This window comes from Heteronotia binoei, chromosome 18 (genome assembly GCF_032191835.1).
Source record: "Heteronotia binoei isolate CCM8104 ecotype False Entrance Well chromosome 18, APGP_CSIRO_Hbin_v1, whole genome shotgun sequence".
NCBI classification, from domain to species: Eukaryota; Metazoa; Chordata; class Lepidosauria; order Squamata; family Gekkonidae; genus Heteronotia; species Heteronotia binoei.
The window spans coordinates 49,402,495-49,430,171 of NC_083240.1; the positions used below are offsets into that span (position 1 = coordinate 49,402,495).

The 27,677-nt window shown below is 44.7% G+C and overlaps 1 protein-coding gene across 1 annotated transcript in view; it reads left to right on the forward strand.

The window, feature by feature from the left end:
- The first annotated feature begins 10,662 nt into the window (after positions 1 to 10,662).
- RAP1GAP2 (RAP1 GTPase activating protein 2) overlaps positions 10,663 to 27,677 on the forward strand; it is a 382,570-nt gene continuing 365,555 nt past the window's right edge. Inside the window, exon 1 of the mRNA XM_060259483.1 lies at positions 10,663 to 10,694. Within this exon, the coding sequence (XP_060115466.1) occupies positions 10,672 to 10,694 (23 nt within the window). The 5' untranslated portion in view covers positions 10,663 to 10,671. The remainder of the gene's footprint in view (positions 10,695 to 27,677) is intronic.

Here is a 27,677-nt window from a genome sequence, read left to right on the forward strand (position 1 = left end):
AGGTATCAACCTTCTCTGTGGCCTTCTGCTCCCCTGCTGTACCCAGCGGTGCTGCTAGGGCATCGGTTGCTTAGAGAGATCTGGCCCGGGGTGCCAGGCTAAATGATCTGGTCTGGTGTGCCACTGTTGGTGCATGTGCTGGGAGTTACCGACTCCTGGGCTAGTGTTTGTGAGCAGCGACACTCTTCTTCTGGGACTTTGAGAAGTTTTTTAAAGAGCTTTCCCTTCTTTTGAAAGCTTGTGCCCTTCCTCTTGTACCCCTGTGGCCAAATTTAAATGTGACACTGGGCTTGTAAAAGAACATCTGCCCTGTGGCATTCCATACCCCTGGCATTTGATTTTATAATATAATGGGTTCAACACAAGGAAGAAGCAAGGTGGTAGTGGTCATAGCTCTTTATTAAGTACACCATAGTATTTGTTGTTGTTCAGTCGCACAGTCGAATTCGACTCTTTGCAACCCCATGGACAAAGTCACTCCAGGCCCTCCTGTCTTCTACCATCCTCCGAAGTCCGCTCAAATTCGTGTTATTTACATCAGTAACACTGTCCAGCCATCTCATCTTTTGCCGTCACCTTCTTATTTTGCCTTCTGTCTTTCTTAGCATCAGGATCTTCTCCAGGGAGTGCTCCCTTTTCATTTGGTGGCCAAAGTATTTGAGCTTCAGCTTCAGCATCTGACCTTCCAGGGAACAGTCTGGCTTGATTTCCCTTAGGACTGACTGATTTGATCTTCTTGCAGTCCAAGGGACTCTCAAGATTCTTCTCCAGCACCACATCTCAAAAGCATCTATTCTTCTGCACTCGGCCTTCCTTATAGTCCAGCTCTCACAGCCATACATTACTACTGGGAATACCATCGCTTTAACTATACGGACCTTTGTTGGCAGGGTGATGTCTCTAGTTTTTATTATACTGCCCAGGTTCGCCATAGCTGTCCTCCCAAGGAGCAAACGTCTTATAATTCAATGGCTACAGTCATCATCTGCAGTGATCTTGGATCCCAGAATTGTGAAGTCTGTCACTACTTCCATGTCTTCCCCTTCTATTTGCCACGGTGTGATGGGGCTGGATGCCATGATCTTAGGTTTTTTGATGTTGAGTTTCAAGCTTACTTTTGTGCTCTCCTCTTTCACCATCAACAAGAGGTACTTTAGGTCCTCCTCACTTTCTGCCATTAGAGTGGTATCATCTGCATATCTGAGGTTGTTGATGTTAATTCCAGTTAATTCCTGGCATTCTTAATTCCAGTTTGTGCTTCATCCAGGCCAGCATTCCGCATGATGTACTCTGCATATAAATTAAAAAGCTTGGTGACGATATACATCGTTGTCGAGCTCCTTTTCCTATTCTAAACCAATCCGTTGTTCCATATTTCATTCTGACAGTTGCTTCTTGACCTTTATATAGGTTTCTCAGGAGACATGTGAGGTGGTCTGGTACTCCCATCTCTTTAAGGACTTGCCACAGTTTGTTGTGATCCACACAATCAAAGGCTTTCGCGTAGTCAATGAAATAGAAATAGACGTTTTTCTGATACTCCCGTGCTTTCTCCATAATGCAGCAAATGTTGGCAATTTGATCTCTAATACCTCTTTCTCTCCGAAACCCAGCTTGAACTTCTGGTAGTTCCTGATCTATATACTGCTGAAGCCTAGCTGGCATGTGAAAGGAGTGCAATGGTGCGATAGTTTGAACATTCCTGTCAGACGATGGGATCTCAAATTGACCAGACCTTGAATTGTTGCAAAGTTAGGCTTTATTTGATAATCCATAAGCATAGGAACAAAGGAAGATTGAGACTGATACATTGTAGCAGTAGATGGCATGCTATATTGGGGTACATCAAAGGGAACTGTACAAAGCCACAATTCTAAACATTGCTGAGTTGAGGTGCAAAGATTCACACGGTCTCCCTCTCTTATCTTATTGTTATTGTTAGTCTTCCGGGGATGGCCAGGCAGCTATCCCCGGAGGCGCTTTATCTTCAAAGGGGGAATTTCTGCCTTTGTTAGTATCAAGGGGAAGAAATGTTCACATCAAGCACTGGCAACAATCTACAACTTTCTGCTTTGATATGCAGGGTCTTTTCTCATGGTTAGTAACAGCGTTTCAAGATGGCGACAGTTCAGCTAAGCATTTTATTCAGGAAGTTACATCGGCTGACAATTCCTTGGCATTGCCCTTCTTTGGAATTGGAATATAATCTGATCTTTTCCAATCCTGTGGCCAGTGTTGCATTTTCCAGTTTTGTTGACATAGTGTATGCATCATTTTAACAGCATCATCTTTTAGGTCTTTGAATAGCTCAACTGGAATACTGTCATCTCTGCTCGGTTTGTTGTTAGTAATGCTTTCTAAGGCCCATTTGACTTCACACTCCAGAATGTCTGGCTCAAGGTCATCAATTTCACTGTCATGGTTGTCTGGGTCATTGAGATCCTTATTGTATAATTCTTCTGTGTATTCTTACCACCTCTTCCTGATCTCTTCTGCTTCTGTTAGGTCCCTACCATTTTTGTCCTTTATCATGGCCATCTTTGCACGAAACGTTCCCTTGATTTCTCCAGTTTTCTTGAAGAGATCTCTTGTCCTTCCCATTCTGTTATTTTCCTCTGTTGCTTTGCATTGTTCCTTCAGGAAGGCCTCCTTATCTCTCCTTGCTGTTCTCTGAACATTTGCATTCAGTTGGGTGAATTTTTCCTTTTCACCTTTGCCTTTCACTTTCCTTCTTTCCTCAGCTATTTGTAAAGCCTCATCAGACAGCCACTTTGCTTTCTTGCATTTCTTTTTCTTTGGGATGGTTCTGATTGCTGCCTTCTGTACAATGTCACAAACCTCCATCCATAGTTCTTCAGGCACTCTGTCTATCAACTCTAGTTCCTTCAACCTATTCTTCACCTCCACTGTATATTCATAAGGGATGTGATCAAGGTCAAACCTGAATGGCCTAATGGCTTTCCCAATTTTCTTCAGTTTAAGCCTGAATTTTGCAATGAGTAGCTCATGATCTGAGCTGCAGTCAGCTCCTGGTCTTGTTTTTGCTGACTGTAAGGAGCTTCTCCATGTTTAACTGCAGAGTATATAATCTGATTTCTGTGTTGCCCATCAGGTGATGTCCATTTGTAGAGTCACCTTTTAGGTTGGTGGAAGAGGGTGTTCACTATGACCAGTTTGTTCTCTTGACAAAACTCTATTAGCCTTTGCCCAGCTTCATTTTGTTCTCTAAGGCCAAACTTGTCAGTTGTTCCGGTTACCTTTTGACTTCCCACTTTGGCATTCCAGTCCCCTATGATGAGGAGGACATCTTTTTTTGGTGTCAATTCTAGAAGGTGTTGTAGATCTTCATAGAACTGGTCCATTTCAGCCTCTTCTGCATCATTGGTTGAGTTCAGCATAGTATAGGGCTGCACTGAAAGACTGGATAACTGGGCCAACGGGGCCAATTTATATACACTTCAAGGTTCCCATGCTAGCCCGCCATTAGATAATTCAAACCAGCAAGGGGCCACTGATTGGAGCAGGACAGCAGGTATTTGGATTCTCCTGCTCATTGTTCCTGAGCCCAAGCTCAGTCCTTATGGCTCCAAGGAGCCGGGGAGGAACACCCATAATAGTCTTCACCTTGGTCCTCATACATAACATCCCTTCCCCCCAGTTCACAAGTCTCAGCAGACATAGTCCCTTAGGAATGCAGGCTTGCGGTGCTCCTGCGAAGACCACTTGAGTGCCAGAGTGGGTGGAGGAGCGGTTGCTGCTTCTGGCACGGTGAGTGGAGGGGCTGGCGATGCTGGAGGTTTGTCTGGTGGTTCATAGTCCTCGGGAACACCTGGCTCAGCCCAGAGAGTGGGAGCCGGGGCCTCTGATTCAGACGGTTTGGTCTGTGGAGGGGTCGGAACAGCTGGCTGGTAGTCAGGACTGAAGTCCTTGACCACAGCTGATTGATGTGCCGCCTCAGGGTGGACCTGCCTTCTGTGGTCACCTCATACATGGCCAACCTTAAGACCCTGGCAACCCTGGCCGAGATCCAGGTTGGGCCACACACAAAGTTTTTAGCAAATACCAAGTCCCCTGTATCAAACCTGCGGGGCACCTGGAGTGCCTCCAGCATCTCCTGTAGGTCCAGGGCTTGGTCTGGATGCAGCCAGTTCAAAAGGGTGGTTAGCTGCTGGCCCATTAGGAGTTCTGCCGGGCTACAGCCAGTGACAGGGGATAGCATGCTGGGCCAAGAGAAACTTGGCAAGGCGGCCTCCCAGTTCCCGTGAATGATGTGACAGAGTGATTCCTTAGTCATCTGCACCATCCTTTTTACTTGGCCGTTCGTAGCCGGGTTGAAAGGGGCTGACCTGATGTGTCTTATCAGGTTCCGGGCACAAAAGTCTTGGAACTCACTTGACATGAAGACTATCCCATTGTTAAAAACGAGGGTGTCCAGCAGGCTGTGCGTGGCAAAAACACTGTGGAGGGCTCCAATGGTGGCTTGGGAGGATGATGATAACACAGGGGCCACTTCCAGCCACTTGGAGTGCGAGTCCACTATCAGGAAGAAGGTCTGTCCCTGGAAGAGCTCCATGAAATCCAGATGCAGGTGGGACCAGGGATTGTGGGTAGACTCCCAATGTTGTGTGGGAGCGCAAGGTGGTGCTGGCCAGGTCTCCTGGCAGGGTTGGCAATGGGCAACCCAGAACTTGATTGCATCATCGATCCCAGGCCACCATACGTAGCTGTGGGTGAGCACCTTCATCCGCACGATCCCTGGGTGGGTCTCGTGCATCGCAGTTAAGACTAGCTGGCGCATGGCTGGTGGCACCACCACCCTACTCCCCCACAGCAGGCATCCTTTGTGAATCAAAAGATTGTCCCAGCGGGAGGCGTAGACTGCAAAATCCGGACCCACCCAACTGGTGGATCATCCCCTCCACACCCAGTCCAAAACATGGGAGAGGATCTTTGGACGAGAGGTGTGCAATGTCTTTCGCATGGACCGGGAAGTCCTCTTTGTATTATTAAGCTGCGCCTTGCCAGAGGTGCGAGCCTTTGGCATGAGCCGAAGGGCAAGAGCTAAAGGGCTCGACCTGTGGCTCTTAGCCTGGGAGCTGTGTGAGGACCAGGAACCCAGATCCCTATTTTCCTTATGTTCCCAATAAGGCAAGTAGACCCTCCAGAAGGAGAGCCACATAAACAAACAAGATTTAAAAGGGGACTGTATATTTAAAAAAAAACTATCATGAAGGTAGAATGTGTTAGGGAAACTGCTCTCAAAATGAGATTGGGGAATTAGATTGAGAGACAGCTGGCCCAATAGGAATCTTTGTTATCTGTGTATACCAGGCTCAACCGATCAGAGAGTCAATGCTCAATAAAAGGACTCTAATTTAATAAAATCAATTGTAATTTATTTAGAATAATAGTTCTTTCACACAAGGTACAAAAACAATCACACATTCACACAGGTCTAAGGAAAAATAGAGAGATCGATAGGGGTAACATATAAGGATGGACATACAGGGTGATACTACCTCTCGCAGACTCCAAGGAAGACTCCGATGGCGACGAGTGAGGGAATGGGGGATGGACCCGAAACTGATCAGGAATTGGGGATGGATCTATACAGCGGGATAAGGGGGTTGCTGCATAGAGAGCACACCTGCGGGTAGCTAGTCCACAGGTTATATAGAGTCACCTTAGTCCTGAGGGGATGGGAGGTGACTGGGAGTGGTAATGGGAGGTTCTGCTGATGACCAAGAAGGCTGGACATCGGCTGGACCAATGGCGAGTCCATGGCGACACCTGATTGGGTGTCTGCTTCAACCAATGAACATCACCTTCATCCTGGGCATCCTGGAAACTTCCAAGTTGCGACAGGGCCTGGGGTGGCTCCAATGATATCAGTATGGAAATGGTTGGGTGATTGGGATGAGATGGGATTAACTGGGAAGGTGACAATAGGGAATCAGATATGGACCTAGGTATTCCGGTGTAGACAAAAGGGCTTAGAGGTATCAGGAGAGATTCTTCCTCTTTCTCATCATCTCCTGGGTGAGGACTGTTGTTCAGGATATTACTTAGCAATCAGGCTCAATAGTGGAGCCATTAATCCACTCATAAACTAGATAGGTTGCTTGCGGGCTAGGAATGACTCGATGAGTGTACGTGAGGTTCCCACTAAGAAGGAACGAAGCCCAACCAGACAGGAAGATGGCTACATGTGGTGTTAGCAAAACACAGTGGCTTCCATGCTTAGCGCTTCAACACCGTTCGCCCGGACAGCTCCGTGTCGGCGTAGCCTCCTCCTCGCCATGGCAGACTCCACGCGGTAGCGGGGAAACGTCTGTGTGCGTCTGCAGACACTCTGTGTCTGTCTCAAGCACTTGTATAATTAGCAGTTGGTGCACATGAGTCCTATGTAGTTCCTGGATAGTTTTACTCGCACTCACTGGCCAGGCGGATGCAAGCTTACCTCTCCAGGCGCCTTGGCAACCATGTTTGTGAAAGAGGGGTCGTTTTCTCACAAATGCCAAGAATGGGGTGGGGGCTTTCCAGTGCTTTGTACTTAGTGTCACATGTATGACTATCTGCCCACAGGACAGAAGTCTTGGGTGTGTGCTCGATGCAAGGAGCTCCTGGTACTCAGGGAACGAGTTCGTACTCTTGAGGCCGAGTGTCAAGCATGCTATTTCTGTGTATTGAATCAATGTATGTATTGGAAGAAGCCAATTCCTCTCTGCCTCAAAATTCTTCTCTCTCATAGTTGCATTTCAAAGCTTGCTTCCCCCCCTTTTTTCTCTCCTTCCTTTCTCACCTCTTAATAGAAGATTTAGAATATCCAAGTAACCTTGAAGCTAGAAGCAAGGCGCCTCCCCCAACCAGTTCCCATCCATACATCTTATCAGAAAGACAGGAATGTCTGGGAACCGGGAGAAGCTGTAGTAACACAATGGTAGTTGATAGTACCCTTTGAACCTTTGTAGCAATTTACATCTGCATGTTATGGTTTGAAGCTATCTTTGCTATTGCCTTTGAAGTAGCCTTTAAGAATCTATACTGTGTGAAATTTTGCATCACTTCCAAGGTATCACACCTTGGAGCAAGTACCGGATTATCAATAAAACGAGTCTTTGTATCAAACAATTGCTTGGTTATTCGAAATACCGATGCTTGACACCGAGGTGACTGACCTGGGGAAGCAGAGACAGTCAGTTAGGTACTTGGAGAAGATTCTCGGGGACGTATTAGATGAGCCCCACTCTGAACGTGGCAATCCCGTTGCTGCTAGGGAGCATGAGGGTCGAGAGGGAACAGGGCACCGTGCTGAGGATAAGGGGAATGCGCCCTCAGAAGGGACCTCTTCTTCAGTTGATGAGCAGGTATCCTTTTGCGCCAAGGAACCAACCCTGGGCAGGGAGAGGGCGGGGGTCTTGGTAGTCGGTGATTCGATCCTTAGGCAAGTAGACAGCTGGGTGGCAAAACAGCATATTGACCGTATGGTGACTTGCCTGCCTGGTGAAAAGGTAGCGGACATTATGCATGTTGTAGATAGGCTGATAGACAGTGCTTGGGAGGAGCCAGTGGTTGTGGTGCATGTTGGCACCAACGATGTGGGGAAATGCAGTTGTGAGGTCCTGGAGGAAAAATTTAGGCTGCTAGGCAGGAGACTTAAGGCCAGGACCTCCAAGGTAGCCTTCTCAGAAGTGCTACCTGTTCCACGTGCAGGGCTGGAGAGACAGGCACAAATCAGAACTCTCAATGTGTGGATGAGACGATGGTGTAGGAAGGAAGGGTTTAAGTTTGTTAGGCACTGGGATGCTTTCTGGAATAAGCGAGAGCTGTACAAAAGAGACGGTCTCCACTTGTCCCCAGATGGAACCAAGCTGCTGGCGCTTAAAATCAAAAAGGTGGCAGAGCAGTTTTTAAACTAAGACTGGGCCAACTTATATACACTTCAAGGTTCCTGTGCTAGCATGCCATTGGACCATTCAAACCAGCAGGGGGCCTGTGATTGGAGCAGGGCAGCAGGGATTTGGATTCTGCTGCCCATTGTTCCCAAGTCCCCAAGCTCAGTTCTTATGACTCCAAGGAGCCAGGCAGGAACACCCTTCACATTGGTCCTCATACCATAGTAGTTTTCACATTGGTCCTCATACATAACAGATTTAAACCAGAAGCCTCACTGCGATGCATGCAGGATTTGTGTGATGCTCACCACGCTTCCAGTGAGGAAGCACTTGCAGCAGGAAGCACAGTAGCCACAAGCAGACAACAGCCGCACAGCCCAATGTCTGATTGCATCAAGATTTGGTTGGTGGTGCTTCATTGATTTGCATGTGTGGTCCTGCACACTAGGAAAACCATGTGTGGAAAGAATTAGTTGGATCACAGCTGCTTCCTTTCAGCCTTTGGTTATTGGAAGGTGGTGCGTGTGTGGAGTGGGGGGGGGGGGACAAGATGTAGAGGGAAGGAACTGAAAGTTGCAGCATGTTCCATGTGAACACACATATACACATGCACCACACTGTAAAAAATCCAGGAACTGAAACCAGAGCTGTGAAGAATTCCTAATGCACGCAGGGGTGTTGCGAACTACAGAATTTAGGGCAAATCCCTGTTATTGACTCCCCCCCCCCCCCCAGTATGCTTTCTCTTTGGCAGGAGTTCTTCCTGCATTAACTCTTTGTGTGCCAAGTGGACTCCCTCAATGGTCTTATTCCAGTCAGCCTCGAAACTTCACATTGGTCCCAGCAGCTGAAGGCCTCTGGCAGGGCAACCTTCCGCTTCCCATGTGCTGCATCAGACTGAAACACTGGTGGTTTCCTGCAGAAGAAATGAGGCTTTCTTTTCCTGGGTGGGAGAAAGACCTCACAGCAGCCCCCCCCCCCGCTCTTCAGTTCACATTTTCATTGCTGTGAAATCTAAGCCAGGGCTCTGCTGCCTCAAAGATGTATTTCAGCAGCCATCTCTGAAAGGGCTGCTCACAGGCTCATGCCCTCCCCTTAGGACTGTCTCGGAGGTGCAGGGCAAATCCCTGGGTGGGGGGCAGCTGGCAGGGCCCAGAGTTCCGGGGGGGGGGCTCCCTGTCCACACGCCTCCCCTGCCCCTTCCGCACCCCCCTCCCATGCCAGTGCTCCTGGCAAAGAAGGTTGCTGTGAGTGAGAATTGCAGAGGGGGCATGGGCAGGTGGGCAGGAGGGAGGCGTGAGCAGAGGAGAGCCTTGATGCTCTCTGGAAGCCTGGGATTGGCCCTGGCCCCACCATGGAGTGGGGAGGGAAAGGGACTTGGAGGCTTGTTGCGGCTCCTTCCTGGCGCATGCCTGCCAGCTCGCAAACAGGGAACAGACAAGGACATTGGCCAGAGTTACATGCAGATCTTGTTGCCAAAGAAGATTGTTCTGTCTTTCCCAAGTGCTGTTTTCATCTAATGCTCTTGCTGGCTTGAGGGAGCAAAACACATCCATCCTGTGCCAGTTCTGCCAACTTTATTTATTTATTTACTTTCAATTTCTATCCGGCCCTCTCCGCAAGCGGACTTTCTGCTTTGCCCTCCATGCAGTTTTTGTTCCGGCCACCTCTGTCTAGGGAAGCCATTGAACTGTCTTGGCTTGCCTGTTCCAACAGTGATGTCACCCCTACCTTCTGGTCAGGGCAGAGATAGGTGCTCTGGATGGGACAGTTGAGCAGGCACACTGTCCTGTGTGATTGGTGGGGCTGGTGAAGGAGATCCAGCCTCCTGCTGAAGAAGTCCAGGGAAGGAACTCTTTGGCCTGTGTGGGAGGAACCACACCATCTTCTGCACAGGGCCAAAGAGCTCTCATCTGGACCATTTTTATTTGGTGTAAGCAGGGGTCATTTTGTAGAAAAAAAGGTGGTGGAGCTCATCCAGGGATTGTTATGCAGCTGCTCCTACTATTCAATGGACAAGGTGGGAAGGAGGAGGTGGAACTCTATGAAAGATTAAGGAGCTGTGCTCCTGTGAGCTCCCGCTGAAGGCCTGGGTGTAATAGTGAAATAGAGAACATGAAAAGCATGTCTGACTGCATAACTGTTTGTAGGATGGGGATGTTGTGAAATTTGTCTTGTGGAAAGGAAGGGCCTCTTTGCATTGCCTGCAGTTTATGACATAAAACTAATTAAGCTAATTTCAGAGGAGACATAAAAAGACTGGTGCAGCACCTGTGCCACACCTGACTGTCAAGCATGAGATTTCAAAATAACCAGTCCTTGGATTTTGAAACAAAGTTAGGTTTATTGATAATCCATGTGGCTCATTTGAGCTGAAGATTGGGACTGATACTTTGTAGCACTAGAATACATGCTTTAAAATGGCACATCAAAGGTTTATAAACAATTCTACATTCACGTGTGAAATTCACACTCTAGGTTCCTTATCTATATTGCGGTTAGCACATCCTGGTTTCAAGTCCTAGGAGGTCTTATCTTTAAAGAGGACATTCCTGCATCTGTTAGTAAAAGCGAAAGAAGAAAGGTGGGGGCTGCTACTTTGATGTGCTCACATTTTAGCTTTGGGTTAGTAACAACTCTACAATCTGAATGCTATAATATAAAAGTAACAATTGTAAAATCTGGCTTCTGTACTATAGAATGGTTATACAATGTTTGACACTGACCTTGGTGCGCTTATGTTCTTCCCCTGCTCTTTTCCAGGATTGACAAAGCGATGCTTGCCAGCCTGAAGATCAAGTAAGTTGTCGTTTCCTCCCTTTGATTGGGGCTGGTCAGGAATGTCTGGGGGAGGGGCACAGCAGCCACCCAGTTCCATGCTGCTGGTGTTTGTGTGTGTGGAGGTGGGGGGAGGCTTCTAGCAGTGGCCCTATTCTGACTAAGGGGGCAAACTTGTGCCTGGTGTTTGCACTTTGGACCCCATGGAAGGGTTGGGCAGAATGTCCCTGTTCTGGCCTGCAGGCTCTCCTAGAGGTCTCCAGCTCCCTGGGGGAGTTTTCTTCCACTCCCTGATGGTTTTTGGGATTTCTCTGGGGAGGGGGAGGGTCAGGACTCCCCGCTTCCCTTCCTGGGGTCTCCTGCTGCCCAGATGGCTACCTGCCTTGGGTGCCCTTGGAGGAGTGGTTGCCCCTTCCCGCCCCCACTTTGGATGTGGTGTCACTGGGGAGGCCCTGGAAGTGGCTCAGGAGATATCAGAGAAGAGAGAGAACAATTGCATCCCCCACCTTCTTTTTATGCCAATTGGTGGAACGTGTCTAAAAAAGAAATTACTTCCAATTTCAGAATAAAATTTTTGGCAGGTTCCTGGGATGGCCTTGGGATGTAAATTTGCACCTGAGCTGGCAAATTTGTTCATGAGTAGATTTAAGAATCACTTCATTTATAACATTTTTAAACATTAATTGGATGATAGTTTCTTGATTTGGAGGGGCCCAGTGCAACTCTTATTGGTATTTAAGCCATTTATTAGCAGTGTCCATGGTAGTATTAAATTTGAGGTGAAATATGACCGCAAGAAGATGAATTTCCTAGATGTTGATATCCATTTTTTTTGAACAATTTTAAAAATTTTATTGAAACAAGAAGACACAAAAAAATACAATAACTCACAAACAACGAAACACCAAATCACATATAAACACATAAAACAAACAACACACCACCCTATACCATAGCTATCCTCTAACTACATCTACTACAACAACAACTACTACAAATACCCAATCACCCCCCACTGGGAGAAGGAAAGGATTAAACATATAATTGAACAGTATTTATTACTCCGTTATTACTCTTGCTTGATATAGTTACTCCATATCAAAGCCTCTGCTTTTAACCCAGTTATATACATGGTCCCACTCCTCCCGACATTTCTGCACATTTCCACTTCGTAGTCGGGTGGTCATTAAATCAGATTCCGCGGTTTCTAACAACTTAGTAATAAATTCCTCTCTATTAGGAGTTCTGTCTTCCTTCCAGTACTTGGCATATAGAATTCTAGCCGTTGTGACTATGTATAACAGTAGTTTCAACTTTGTCACCGGTAAGTTTTGCCTACAAATATTTATAAGATACAGTTCCGGTACATGTTCCACTTGTATTTTCAAAATTTTTTTGATCCAGATATTTACTTGTGCCCAGTATTTTTTGGCCTTTTTACATTGCCACCATATGTGAAACAGGGATCCTTTAACTTCACTGCACTTCCAGCATTTATTGGAATAAGAAGGGTAGATTTTTGCCAGTCTATCTGGTGTAAGATACCATCTATATACCATTTTATACAAGTTTTCTTTAAGATCTGCAGGCTTTATTAGCTTTATATTTTGTTTCCATAACTTCTCCCATTCTTCCAAGTCTATATTGTATCCAAAATCCTTTAGCCATCGGATCCACGCTTCTTTCACCACCTCGTCTTGCATTTTAATTCGGAGCAGCCAATCATACACCTTGGCAATTAGTTTACCTTTGGACTCTAAAATCAAATCTAATTCAGAATAAGAGTTCACGAACCCTTTCACCTTATCCTTCTGGAATCTTGATCTCAGTTGACATCTTAGCCACCAAGATAGCTTTGACACTTCTTCCTCAATCAGTTCATTCTGATCATTTAACAAATAAGCATAATCCAGTTGACTATCCCAGTCATATAACTTAGGATGCAATGAGGCCTCTATCGAAGAAATCCATTTTGGAGTATAATTATAGTGTACTTTGATCTCATTCCAAACCGTATACAAAGATCTTCTTATTTCATGTCTAAGGAAAGACCCAGTTCTAGTAGGAGTTTTGTACCACATATAACTATGCCATCCTTCTCCCAGACCAACTCCTTCAATAGACAGCAATCTCTTGTTATCCAATTTACACCAAGTTCTCAACCACGCAATGCAGCAGGCTTTATAATACAAATTCCAATCTGGAAGAGCTAGGCCACCTCTTAACTTACTATCTTGTAAAACTTTCATTTTAATTCTGGCCTTTTTGCCCTGCCATATATACGTCTTCACCATCCCATTAAGTTGCTGGAAAAAGGATTTGGGTAAAGTAATTGGAATCGTTTGAAATAAAAACAAGATCCTCGGAAGAATATTCATTTTAATTGTTGCTATTCGGCCAAGAAGCGAGATTTGAAGGTCTTTCCACTTTAATAGATCTCTGCGAATCTCTCTCAAAATTTTTTCATAGTTGTCCCTATATAAAGTCTTCAAATCATTAGTCAAGATAATTCCCAGGTATTTAACCTTTCTTTCATTCTTAAATCCAGAGAGTTGCTCCAACGTTTCAGTTTGAGCTTTGTCCATATTTTTGACTAAGATCTTAGTTTTGATGACATTCAGTTTAAATCCAGATACTTCACCAAATTCTCTTAATCTTTGCTTTAGAAACACTATCGAAGATATGGGTTGTTCCAAAATAAATACCAAGTCATCAGCAAACGCCAACGTCTTTAATTCTGTGTTATTTATTCTAATCCCTTGAATTTGTATATCCTCTCTGATCTTCTTGATCAACGGTTCTAAAGTCAATATAAAGAGTAATGGAGATAAAGGACACCCTTGTCTTGTTCCTTGTTCTACTTCTATCCGATCAGTCGTCACTCCATTAAAATTCACTTTTGCTGCCTGCTTCGTATACACTGCTTCGATCATTGTGCAAAACTTTTCACCACAGCCGATCCCTGCCAAAGTCGCCTTAATGAAATTCCAGTTAACATTGTCGAAGGCCTTTTCAGCATCTATCAAAATTGCAGCAAATTCTTTATCTGGATGTTCCCTATAATATTCAATCGCATTCAGGAGCAACCTCACATTTTGATTCATTAAACGACCTGGGACAAATCCAGTTTGATCTTCATATATTAAATTTGTAACAACTTTCTTCAATCTGTTTGCTAATATTGTCGCAAAGATCTTATAGTCGCTATTCAAAAGTGAAATTGGTCTGTAATTTTTGATTTCTGCTGGATCAGAATCTTCTTTGTGTATAAGCGATATTAAGGCTTCTTTCCAAGATTCTGGGATCTCACCTGTATTATAAACATTTTCAACTACCTTCTTAAATGGTAGTAACAATTCATCTTCAAAAGCTCTAAAAAATTCAATCGGTAACCCATCTGAACCCGGCGTCTTATTACTTTTTTGAGTTTTAATGGCTTCTACTATTTCCTGCATAGAAATCGGGTTCTCCAAGCTTGCTTGCTGGTCCTTTGTTAGCTGTTTCATTTCCACTCCCTTTATATAGCTCTCTTGTTCTAGTTGATCAATCTTTTGCTTCTTATAGAGATTTCGGTAAAAATCTTGAATAATAATTTTCATTTCCGCGTTTTGGAACATCTCCTCCTTGGCCTCGTTTTTTAATTTCTTTATGATCCTTTTCTCTCTCTCTTTCCTCAATCTATACGCCAGCCATCTGCTCACTTTATTAGCATTTTCAAAATAATTTTGCCTTGCCCATTTTAATTTTCTTTCCAATTCTTCTGCCAAAAGAGTATTTATTTGATGTTGGATAGAAATGATTTTTGCCTTCACCCCGCTTAAGTTTCCCATTTTCTGTTGTTTCTCCCAATGCTTCAATTTTGTTAAAAGTTCATTGTAGGTCTTTCTCTGTTCCCTCTTTCTCCTAGATGTATAGCGAATAGCAACTCCTCTGAAGAAGGCCTTAAACGCATCCCATATAACTGGAGTCTTCGTATCTTTTTCCAGATTAAGCTTAAAGAATTCTTGAATTTCTTTTTTCGCACCTTCTAAAAATTGGGTTTCCTTCAGAGTTTGTAAGTTCAGAGACCATCGAAAGCTTCTTTTTTGTTCCTGGAATGAAACCAAAATCGGATTATGGTCCGAATACGATTGAGGGAGAATATCTACTTGATTGACCGACAAAATCATGTTCAGAGACACCCAAGACATATCAATTCTTGACCAAGATTTATGCGGTTGTGAATAAAAAGTAAAATCTGCTGTAGTCGGATTTCTTGTTCTCCAAGCATCTACAAGATTTAGTTCTTCGGCCATTTTCAGAAAGGAGCTGGGTAGTAGGTTTCGAGTCTTCTTCTTTTTTTGGGAGTCCTCATATTTTTTGTCCATTTTCATATCAAATATTGCATTGTAATCTCCAACAATACAATATCTATCTGAATTAAGTTCTCTAAGCTTGAGGTACAAGTCTTGATAAAATTTTTCTTGATTTTCATTGGGGGCATAAATGTTCCCCAAAATTGTTTTTAGGCCATTCAATTCCACTTCAACAATAAGAATTCTTCCTTGTTCGTCCGAGTACAAACAGCTTGACCTAATATGGTGAGAGATGAAAATTGCTACTCCTTTCTTCTTTTTCTGCGGATCACATGATACATATAAAGATCCCAATTTCTTGTTTTCCAAATACTTTACGTTATCCTTTCGAATATGAGTTTCCTGTAAACAAATAATTTGCGCACCAGATTTTTTCAGTTGTTGAAAGACTCTTTTCCTCTTTCCGGGTTCATTTAATCCGTTGATGTTCAGAGAAAGAATTTTAGTTTCTGACCTAAAATTCATTTTGCTGATTCCTTACTATCAGGTATTTTGGCTTCCTTCTTACTCTGGAGCCTTGTCTTCACTTTTTCCAGTTTCTTTTTTGGGGACGCCCCAGCAGGAGATTTCCCGGCACCTTCTACCTCTTGTTCTTCTCCTGACTCCGATCCATTCCGCTCTACATGCTGCTCCCAGAATTCTTCCATCTTTGCCTCCGAAGTGATGTTATATCTTTTCGCTTGAAATGTAAAAAAAAGGCCTTGCGGAAAAAGCCATCTGAACTGGATTTCCTGTTTAATTGGCCAAGAGGACAATTTCTTAAATTTGAATCTCCGCTGTCTTACACTCCAAGGTATCTCTTTCAGAACTTTTATCTTGTTCCCTTTCCAATTAATTTCACATTCTCTTGTTTTTCGCAGGACCCTTTCCGTCGTTTCTGACCGCAGAAGTTTTACTTGCACCTCTCTAGGGAGTTTAAACTTCCTTATAAAACTTGATGAAACTCTTTTGGCCCACAGGATATCCCTTGGGCCTTCTTCCAATAGTTCTTCATTATCCACCGTTAGGATGTCCATTATTTTACTAGGTAGATCCTCTTCCCTCTCTTCAGGAACATTTTGAAAGCGTAAAATGGTTGCAGCTTTCTCCATTTCAAGTCTCATCAAGCGTTCTTCCACATCTGTCAATTCTGTTTGGTTCTGCCTAGCCATGGCACTTGTCTGTTTATTCTGTTCTTCCATTCTGTCAACTTTTGCAGTTAAACCATGAACCTGTTGTGTATTAGCCAGCAATTGTTTTTGAAATTCTGCCAATTGATCATTTGTTTTCTTAACTTGACCCATCAAATCAGTTTTCAGTTCATCCAATGCTTCTTGATTTTTCTTAAACCCAGCTGTAACACTCTTCTGCAATTTTTCCAGCATATCTTGGTTGGCAGGTGTTGGAGTCATTTTGCTGCCCCCCGGCGGCGGGGTACCTTGTTGAAACTTTTTAATTTTCGTTTCTGTCATCCTAGTTTTGCTAACCCCGATCAATTAGCTTACACCACCATTCAATTACTACTTGGCAAAACCAAAACCAAAACCAATTATTACTTAACAGAACAAATCTCCAATCATATGTAACACAGCTTAGGGCGAATCAATAATCCAATCAATCAATTAGTGTTATAACAGGTCAGTTCCCCCAATTAAGTATCCCTTATTAATTAAAAAAACAATTCATGGAATGAGAATCAATATATCTTAGTTATTTATCACTTAGTAATTAATGGTTCAGTTCATACAGTTAATATCTCCTAGTACACATTTAAACCAGTGGCTAAATACAGTTTCTCAAACAAGTATACACTTCAAAAATGGTTAAAAGTTATATTGACAGTCTTATCTTGCCTGCTTCCTCTTCCTTCTCTCTTCTCTTCACCAACTACTTCTTCTTCCCTGTATTCTCAGTCTCTCCAGTCTCTCCAGTCCCTCCAGTTCAGTCCTACTAGTCTATCAATTTATGTCCTCTAGTCCTAGCCGCTCCACGTTCAAGCAGACTAAAAGTCTAAATTGCTCTGGAGAAAAAGGAAAAACAAAAAAAAAAACCCCACAGATGCCAAAACAAAACCTCCACAGGAAGTCAGGTTTCTCTCTGTTCCTTCCAGCTATAGACACAGACAAAACACCCAGATCTTCAGCAAAGCTCAGCCGCAGCCGAAGCTACTAAGAACTGCAACTTTGCCCTTTAAGTTGTAAATCCCAAACGAAAATATACTTCACGACCCAACGACCACTGCCATCAATCAGAAAAGTAAAACAAAGCGAAGCACTGGAATGTCTGAGGGGGGGAGGAGACTTTTCAGCCCTGGGAAGCCACCGATGCTATCCTCCACTTCTCTCCTCCTGGGAAGGAGTTTAGGGAAGGAGTTTAAAACCCGTCCGCCATTACGATTCGCTTCCTCTTGTGGCTCCCGGACCAACGACAGTTCGACCCAATAAGATCTTCCTCTTCTTCCCCCTCCGCGTTCCCTCTTTCCACCTTCTATTCAGTTCCCCCCTTCACGCACACCGCTTGCAGATTCAGCTCACCCGACCTTAGCACAGCCCCGCACAGCTCCTCGGCCACCTTCAATCGCTCAGCTCCGTCTTCGGCAGGGGCCCCCGAGACGCGTCGCCCCTCACCGCCGCTCACCTCCTTCCTCTCCTGCAGTCCCGGACCCCTCGATCCGCACGGCCGCTGCTTTTTTTTCCCCTTCTGAGTACTAAAAGCTTGGTCAGAGGTGAGACCCGTTTTCGAGCAGTCTTTTGAGGTAACTTAGTAGGAGTTACGATTCCTTCCCAATCTCCCCCACTCCGGCGGCACGGTTCGGCACAGAAGTGTTGAAGAGGCAACGGCCAGGAGGAAAACTGGCTGGGAGGGGAACCTCCGCTCCCCCCCGACAGCCAGAAAGCCCCCCAGGCTTCGGAGCGTCCTCTGACTGCTCCTTAAGGGGTGCTCTCCGTCCGGAAAGCCCCCTCTGTCACCTCCCAAACAGAGTTCCCTCTCAGAGCAGAGAAAGGAGCTCTGAGCCACCCCGCCATCTTAGATGTTGATATCCAAAGGGTGGGTGATAGGATTGAGACAGATACCTACAGAAAACCTACAAATGCCAGCTCTTTCCTTGATAGTGGCGGCTTCCATCCTCAGCATTTAAAAAAGAATTTATCTTTCTCCCAGATGTTACAGATCAGAAGAAACTGCAGTCAGTACATTGACTTTGTCAAGCAAGGCAGCTTGCTCATGAGTCAGTTAAGAGATAGGGAATACTCCTCCAGGATTTTAAAACAGGGTTTTCATGAAGCAAGCAATACTAAGAGATCCCACCTTTTGGTTACTAAAAGCAGACGCAGTCAAATTGAAAGAATAATTTTTCCAGTGATGTTTGATGGGAGGTCTGCTCAAGTGGGGCATATTATTAGAAAATACTGGCCTCTTTTGTCCAACTTCCCTAGATGCCATCTCCCTCTCCCCTCTTATCTCAGATCAAAGAAACTGAATGACTTCTCGGGAGTGGTTTAAAATCTTCCTCAGTTAAACAGGGAAGTTGATGGCAAGGCTAGACTGGCTGGGAATTTTCCTTGTGGGGGCTGTTCTGTGTGTGGGTTATTATCGGAAACTGATTTCTGTTATGACTTATTTAAACAAAAAAAAAGATACTCTATTCAAGGGTTCTTCAATTGTAATACAAAGTCTGTAATTTATGCAGTAATGTGTGACTGTGATTTAACCTACATCGGGTGTGCCTCTAGACCTCTAAAGATAAGGACTGGAAAGCATAGAAGTTGCATCCATCTTTGTAGGAAAAATGACTCTCTTGTGGGACATTTTGCCGCTTTTGGCCACAGCAAGAGAGATCATAGAATCATAGAGTTGGAAGGGACCTCTGGGGTCATCTAGTCCAACCCCCTGCAGATCTGCATTTCTTTGTCCTGGAACAAGTCCAGGCTGGTGGTTTGCAATTGGCACAGCATCTCAAGGCCAGAGAAACTTTTTGGCTCTATGCTTTGAACATGTTGACAACACATGGTGAAGAGGAAACTGAAAGGAAAGGTAAATACAGTCCAAACCCTTGGGGAAGCTTGGAGGCTATTTAAAACTACAATCCTAGAAGCTCAGATAAAATATATACCACAAGCTAGGAAAGGCACAAACAGGTATAAGAAAAGGCCTGCATGGTTAACAAACAAAGTAATGGAAGCTGTAAAAGGTAAGAAGGACTCCTTTAAGTGGTGGAAAGCTAGTCCAAGTGAGATTAATAAAAGGGAACACAGGCTGTGGCAAATCAAATGCAAGACTGTGATCAGGCAGGCAAAAAGGGACTATGAGAAGCATATTGCAAAAAACATAAAGACCAACAATAAAAAATTCTTCAAATATATTAGAAGCAGGAAACCAGCCAGGGAGGCAGTGGGGCCCTTGAATGACCAAGGGGTCAAAGGATTACTGAAGGAGGATGGCTGAGAAGCTGAATGCATTTTTTCCCTCCGTCTTCACTGTGGAAGACGAGAAGTGTTTGCCCGCTCCATAACCACTAATTTTGGTAGGGGTGTTGAAAGACCTGAGTCAGATTGAGGTGACAAGAGAGGAGGTCCTACAACTGATAGATGAATTAAAAACTAATAAGTCACCGGGTCCGGAAGGCATACGTCCAAGAGTTCTGAAAGAACTCAAAGTTGAACTTGTGGATCTTCTGACAAAAATATGTAATCTTTCAAATTGATATCTGCCTTCATACCTGAGGAGTGGAAGGTAGCAAATGTCACCCCCATGTTTAAAAAGGGTTCCAGAGGAGATCCGGGAAATTACAGGCCAGTCAGTCTGACTTCAATACCGGGAAAGTTGGTAGAAACCATTATCAAGGACAGAATGAATAGGCACATTGATGAACACGGGTTATTGAGGAAGACTCAGCATGGGTTCTGTTAGGGAAGATCTTGCCTCACTAACCTGTTGCATTTCTTTGAGGGGGTGAACAAACATGTGGACAAAAGAGACCCAATAGATGTTGTTTACCTTGACTTCCAGAAAGCTTTTGATAAAGTTCCTCATCAAAGGCTCCTTAGAAAGCTTGAGAGTCATGGAGTAAAAGGACGGGTGCTCTTATGGATCAAAAACTGGCTAATTAATAGGAAGCAGAGAGTGAGTATAAATGGGCAATCTTTGCAATGGAGCACGGTAAGCAGTGGGGTGCTGCAGGGCTCAGTACTGGGTCCCATGCTCTTTAACTTGTTCATAAATGATTTGGAGTTGGGAGGAGTGAAGTGGCCAAGTTTGCAGATGACACTAAATTGTTCAGGGTGGTAAAAACCAGAGAGGATTGTGAGGAACTCCAAAGGGATCTGTTGAGGTTGGGTGAGTGGGCGTCAACGTGGCAGATGAGGTTCAATGTGACCAAGTGCAAAGTTATGCACATTGGGGCCAAGAATCCCAGCTACAAATACAAATTGATGGGGTGTGAACTGGCAGAGACTGACCAAGAGAGAGATCTTGTGGTTGTGGTAGATAACTCATTGAAAATGTCAAGACAGTGTGCGATTGCAATAAAGAAGGCCAACGCCATGCTGGGAATTATTAGGAAATGAACTGAAAACAATTAAGCCAGTATCATAATGCCCCTGTATAAATCGATGGTGCGGTCTCATTTGGAATACTGTGTGCAATTCTGGTCACTGCACCTCAAAAAGGATATTATAGCATTGGAAACAGTGCAGAAAAGGGCAACTAGAATGATTAAAGGGTTGGAACACTTTCCCTATGAAGAAAGGTTAAAACGCTTGGGGCTCTTTAGCTTGGAGAAACGTCGACTGCGGGGTGACATGATAGAGGTTTACAAGATAATGCATGGGATGGAGAAAGTGGAGAAAGAAGTACTTTTCTTCCTTTCTCACAATACAAGAACTCATGGGCATTAGATGAAATTGTTGAGCAGTCAGGTTGAAATGGAGAAAAGGAAGTACTTCTTCACTCAAAGGGTGATTAACATGTGGAAATCACTGCCATAGGAGGTGGCGGCGGCTACAAGCATAGCCAGCTTCAAGAGGGGGTTAGATAAAAATTTGGAGCAGTGGTCCATCAGTGGCTATTAGCCACAGTGTATCTGTGTGTGTTTATATATATATAATTTCTTTGGCCACTGTGTGACACAGAGGTCGTTTTCACACTCACCTCCAGCCGGCGCGACCCCCCTCTTCACCGTGCAGGATCTGCGCGGATTTCGCACTAAATGCCGCGGAGCAGCCTTTTGCGCCGGAAACTCCCGTTGCAAAAGCCGCTCAAACGGGAACTGCTTTTTGGCAGATCCTGCGCGGTGAAGAGGGGGTTGCGCCGGCTGGAGGTGAGTGCGAAAACGACCAGAGTGTTGGACTGGATGGGCCATTGGCTTGATCCAACATGGCTTCTCTTATGTTCTTATGTTAAACCAAGAAATTGATTGGCTATCTATCTGAATGGGTACTGAATAACATTTGTTCTGTTATCACTTTGTCTAATCACCTGTTTTTATGGCATTGTGAAATATTTGTTGAGTTATTTCTTTACCTATGGGTACTGTTATTTTAATTCATTTTGCATTGTCGTCCCACCCCTTTTTGTAATCTTTGACAACACCAGTATTATATCATGAGGACATTATTTCTTGAAGTTATTTTGCCTTGCCATTGTTATACAAGTATTGCAGTATATGGGTACTATCTTTTTGAAGTCATAGTTGCATTACACTACACCAGTATTACATCATATGAGCATTATCTCTTTACATTCTTTTGCAATGTCATTGTTGCACCAGCATTGCATTCTAGGGGTACTGTATCTTTAAGTTCTTTTTGCATTGTCATGTCCTAATTTTTTCCCCTCGTCCTCTGACATTACACCAGCATTGCATCATTCCCAAGCACATTATCATGGTATCTGTCCATCTGTACTGATACATACTGATGTTCCATTGGCCCTGATAAGGGGACTTTACTGTTAGGATCTAAATTGGAAGGTAGTGGTGATATTATTATTATTGCTGTTGTTGTTTAATTTATTATATTTCAGTAACTGTTGCAATTAGATATTTATTTTTAAGTTTGTATTTCCAGGTACATATTTGCAGTACTACTATTGCTGTATATGTAATTGCTGCTGACATAAGGCTAGATACATTTGTGTCCTTCCAGAAATTGTGTCTTTCATTTCCAGATTGGAAGTAAATTTATTAAATTAGGCCACAGTAACATATGCATCATCAATATCTGATGGGATTTTCTAACTGGGTAGTATGATATCAAGCAATAATAATATGTATGTTTTAAAATCCATTCAGTATTCCATTTTGGGTCCTATATTGATTGTTTTTTGATTTACAAGTGTAAACTTTGTTGTATGTTGTGATTTGTACTATGAAGGCTTCTGCAGGCTGAAACGTGTCAGGTCAGAGGAGGTTCTTTCACATGCATTTGTCACTTTGATGATTTTATGAGGCTTCATTTGGGCCCCTACAAGGTTTTTGTATGTTTTTGTAATACACATGTACTTTTGTCTGTAACTATTGATGTTTTTAACTTGCTTGATTGGTCTAGTTTCTTTCCCCCTCTCTTTGTGGTGGCCATGAGTGACCCCAGTGGAAGGAAGGAAGGAAGGAAGGAAGGAGTCACCCGCTCCAGGATTTAGCAGTGCCAAGGAGGAGTGGGCAGAGCAGAGTCTGCAGCTGGTTTCACACTGTGAAATTGATGAGATTTTATCCTGTTGGGAAAAAACCCACTTGAGTTTGATTAGTTTCCGGGCTATCAGCCACCATTGAAGTGGCAGGATCCCAGCAGTGGTCCATGGTTGCCCATTCACACTGCTAGTGAGGCTCAACCACGGATCAGCTGCGAAAAGGGTTGTAAAAAAAAAAGTCCCCTGGTGTGTGTGTGCTCAAGCAGAGAAGTGCACCAGCACACCTCCGAGAGGGGTTAGGGACCGCCCCCCCCCAACTGTGCCAGAAACGGCTTGGCGTGATCACACAGCCCTTCTGCTTATGAGTTGCGCTGGGGCATTCAGACAGCAGCTGATTATGCAGCCTACATCTGATTCAGGGGGATGCTACGGGGAAAATCCAGGTAGCTTTTTGATGCGGCTAGGAGGTATCTAGAGACAGGGTGAGAACGGGTGCAGCTTGGAGGGCAGATGTGCTTGTGTGATCATGCACTTTTAATCCAAATGGGAGGCAGGACTGGGTCGGGGCAAATCTACTGTGTGAAACCACCCTGCAAGTTAAAGCAAGCCTGTTCCATCACAGACCACTCTCTGGTGTCAGCCCCTGGGTAGTCCTCAATAAGCAGGCCTCTTCCTGATGTTCAGAAAAGGTTCATTTTTATTGATGGACTTATTACAGCAGTATGACTCTCAGTGTCAGATCTGGCTTTGATCCTTGGGGTCAGATCTATATACCCTCTCCTGGGCCGTTACAAGCCGGCCAGAATTCAGAGCAAAAGGTCTGTGCAAAGCAAAGGTAGCAGTTTCTCACTCAGCACCCCACAGTCTCTGAGGAGGAGATAGCATGTCCTTGAATTCCAGGCGTGAGCATCCCCGCCGGGGTAGAATGATCATGTCAGCCGATGTAACTTTCCTGAATAAAATGCTTAGCTGAACTGTCGCCATCTTGAAACGCTGTTACTAACCATGAGAAAAGACCTTGCACATCTAAGTAGAAAGTTGTAGATTGTTGCCAGTGCTTGATGTGAACATTTCTTCCCCTTGATACTAACAAGGGCAGGAATTCCCCCTTTGAAGATAAAGTGCCTCCAGGGACAGCCGCCTGGCCATCCCCGGAAGACTAACAGTAACAATAAGACAAGAGAAGGAGACCCTGTGAATCTTTGCACCTCAACTCAGAAATGTTTAGAATTGTGGCTTTGTATAGTTCCCTTTGATGTACCCCAATAAAGCATGCCATCTACTGCTACAATGTATCAGTCTCAATCTTCCTTCGTTCCTATGCTTATGGATTATCAAATAAAGCCTAACTTTGCAACAATTCAAGGTCTGGTTAATTTGAGATCCCATCGTCTGACAGATCACTTTATACATTACAGACAAAAGCAAAGCAAGCAAGGCAGAGCAGAGCAGAGCCTTAACTCCCCCAATGGTCTCAATACAGTTACAGCAAGTGCAAGAGCCAACAGTACTCATGGCAAGGCCCAAGCTGGAATCTCCACTCCTCCCACAGAAGCTCATTGGGCTGGTCCCTCCCTCTCAGCCTGACCTCCCTCACAGGGTTGTTGTGGGGGGAAGAGAAGGTTGTGAGCTGCTTTGGGGGTCCACTGGGGAGAAAGGCAAGGAAGTCTAAACAAATTACATTAATCTCCACCTATAGGGATCAGGCCAGGTGTAAAGACTTTGTCTGAGACTCTGAAAAGCTGCTATCAGCCAGAGTAGAGAATACAGACCTTGATGGGCCAAGCCAGGGTCTGATGCCATAGAAGGCAGCGTCTTGTGCTCAGGTCGCCACTCCCCATTCTGCTCTGATCTTCTTTGTCTGCCTTGCAACACATCATACTCAAGTACTCAGAGAGCAATATTTGTCCTTGGCAGGATGTTCGGCTGGGAAGCCACCCATTGCATTTCAGGATCCCTGCGCTGCAAACAGAGCTGATGTTGTCACATCCTGAAGGCTGCCTGCTTATGAGTCAGTGAGCAAGAAGCAACAGCATTCCCAGCTCTGGGCTACAGCTCCTTATCTCTCAGCCAGAGTCTCTCGAGGGCAGCTTGAACAGGAAAACAATTTCCATCTGCCAGCCTGACTAAGTGCTTCACTTTTTGGGCTGGAGCAATGAGGAAAGGGAGCAGGCATAGACAGAGAGATACAGAGTGTGGTTCTAACCAGGCCTTGGGTTCAGCAGGAGCTCGCAGGAACCTTTATGATGCCCCCCTCCTTCCCACTACCTACCTTGCCCATTGAATAGTAGGTGCAGCTGCATAACAATCTCTGGATTGCCACACCCCCAGCAGCCCTTATTAACCCCTGGAGAAGCCCACACCACACTTTCTCTACATCTTATGTGATTTTGACTGGTGGGTGGCTTGCTGGCCTTTTGACTGGGGGGGGGGTGGCCTACCAAGGAGAGCCCCAGGTGAACAAGGCCTACTTGGGCTGGCTGGATCTCTAGCCAGCCCAAGCAGGCCTTACTCCCCTGGGGCTCTCCTTTCTTGCATTGGGTTGCTTTTAGCTGGGGCCCCCACATATGCTAATGAGTTATGCTAATGAGCTCCCACACCTGTTTTCCTACAAAATGACCCCTGGTTCTAATTTCAGGATTCATAGCCAGTATTTCTATTGTCTGTGCTCTGACCCAGATGTTTTATATGGTGTGAGTTGGGTCAGGGTTACCTTGAACTTGCTCTGGTGTCAAGGAGCTGAATCTCCCAAGAGTACCAAGGTCCAGTTAGGTTTGGGACCATGGTGAGAGGAGGAGGAGGAGACGGTCTACCCTTCCACCAGGCACCATTTCCCGTCGCTGGAGTGGCCCCGTTGTGGGCCAGATGTAAGATCTAGTCTGGTCCTATATGGACTGGCAGTGGCTCTCTAGGGTCTGAGGCTGAGAAAGGTCTTTCACAATACACTGAGATGGTTTAACTGGAGGTGCTGGGAACTGAACCTGAGCAACACAGGTGCTCTTTTACCAGGTCTCTCACCAATTGAACATCTGGACTTCTCTTGCACTGAGGTCTACACTTTAGTCCATCTGGCCTGGCTTCGTCTACTTTTCCTGGCAGACTCTCAGGCAGCAGAGGCCTGCTAACTGCTCTCTGAAGTCCTTTAAGTGGAGGTGCTGGGAATTGAGCCCGGGGCTCTCTGCATGCCACGATGGTGCCCCACCACCGAGCTATAGGCTCATAGCTGATTCTGTTGGCAGTAGCCATAGTTAAGCCAGGAATCAGGACTAGCCGTCCTTGGGCAACAGGGGTAAGAATGGGTGGAGAGGCATGCTTCCTCCTCGGTCTTGTTCCAAATGGTCTGTTTGGGGAAATGGAGCTTACTCTTCCCCGAGAAGGCTGCTGCTTAAGCTTAAAAACAAGAAATGAAAAGCTGCACTTCAGAGGTGTCAAAGCTTTCAAAACTGTGTGAAAGGATATCAAAGGGTCCTTGAATGATGATCACCAGCCATTGTCCCCTTTGCCTCTCTCCCCCACCCTCACAGTTCTCTTGCGGGTGGCTGGCAGGATTCAGACGGGGCAGAGATGAGTTGTGCTTGACAGATAAAAGCCCACATCGTCATCTTCTTTGACAAATGTACTCTTTGACACAGATGTGGTTGACCAGGCAGATCACAGCTTCATAAAGGGAACCAGAGTTCATGCTGTGAGCTGCATCCTGATTCTATGAATTTAGCTGGGAAAAAGTGATACGAAAGGACCCAAGGAGAGCCTTGCTGGAACATGCACCATGACTGGTCCAGTCCTCCCCCCCCCCCAATGGTTAGAGACTGTAGCAGTGAGCTTCCTAACTGTCCCCCCTCCACTCCAATGGTTAAAGCCAGGAATCAGATGCATTGGGCTGGCAGGACCCTTCCAACTCTATGATTCTATAAAGACTAGCATTCCATCCCTTTTCTCTCTCAGTGGCCTAATATGCAAATGAGGTCCTGCTCGGCTTTTTCTACCAAAAAACCGTGTGAAATGATGTCAGGTGGTGTGTCCTAATATGCAAAGGAGTTCCTGCTAATCTTAAAAGATTAGCACTGTTGCAGTGTTTTGTTTATTTAATAGTTTCTGATAATTGCTCTGAATTATTGCATCAAAATCTGGAGACAATATCTGTGCTGTAGCAATCTTGAGTATGCTGTTCAGGTGTTGTTCATATGTGTGTCTGTAAATTGCAGACTTACTTTTGATTTCTTGACATTCATTTCAGAAATCTTATGGTCAATGCATTGAACCTAAGACCCAGGGGGAAACATGAAATGGCTGGGCATTGCAAGCTTTTGTGCATAAGCTGCTTCATGTGCTGGTCAGCCAATGGAAAAAAATAGAGGCTTTGCTCTGTAGCTTCTGTGTGATTGAGCAAGCTTGGCAAAGCAAGCTGTGATTCAGAAGGAAGCAAGAGAGAGAGAAGGAAGCAGATGACAGTGAGATGCTTACTATTCAGAATAGTAAGTTTTAAGTGCAGAGCTCCAATAAATATTAGGATTCACTGGTAGCAATGATAACTATAATATCATCCTTAGAAACTCTTAACTTTGAAATCATCCTTAGAAACTCTTAACTTTGAAATGTTGACTGTGCATACTAGAACAGAGAAAGATATCCATGGAATAGAGAAGAGAGCCATAATCTTACAAATTAGTTAATGTCATATACAAACAATGCAGTTTTCACATCACATTACTTTAGTAATCTAAAGTAGTTAGTCATAATAAAAACAAATCTTCAAACAGAATTTGTTTCTTTTTTTTCCTCATCTTTCTCAATCATTGTGAAATGATGTTCAATAAATTCAAATGGAGTTCTAGAAGTCCTCATATTAAGGATAAAACATATATGTGCTGTTGGCATCTTCCTTCTGTCGTGTTGTGTCTGGACCATGTACAATTACCTAAACTCTGCTTTAAAGAACATTCTTGTTAATGGCCATCAGTCATGGCCTTTTTCAAAAGGGCATTCGCTGCTGTCCATGAGGCACATGAGATGTGCTCTTGAGTGGTGCTGCCACCCCAAAGTT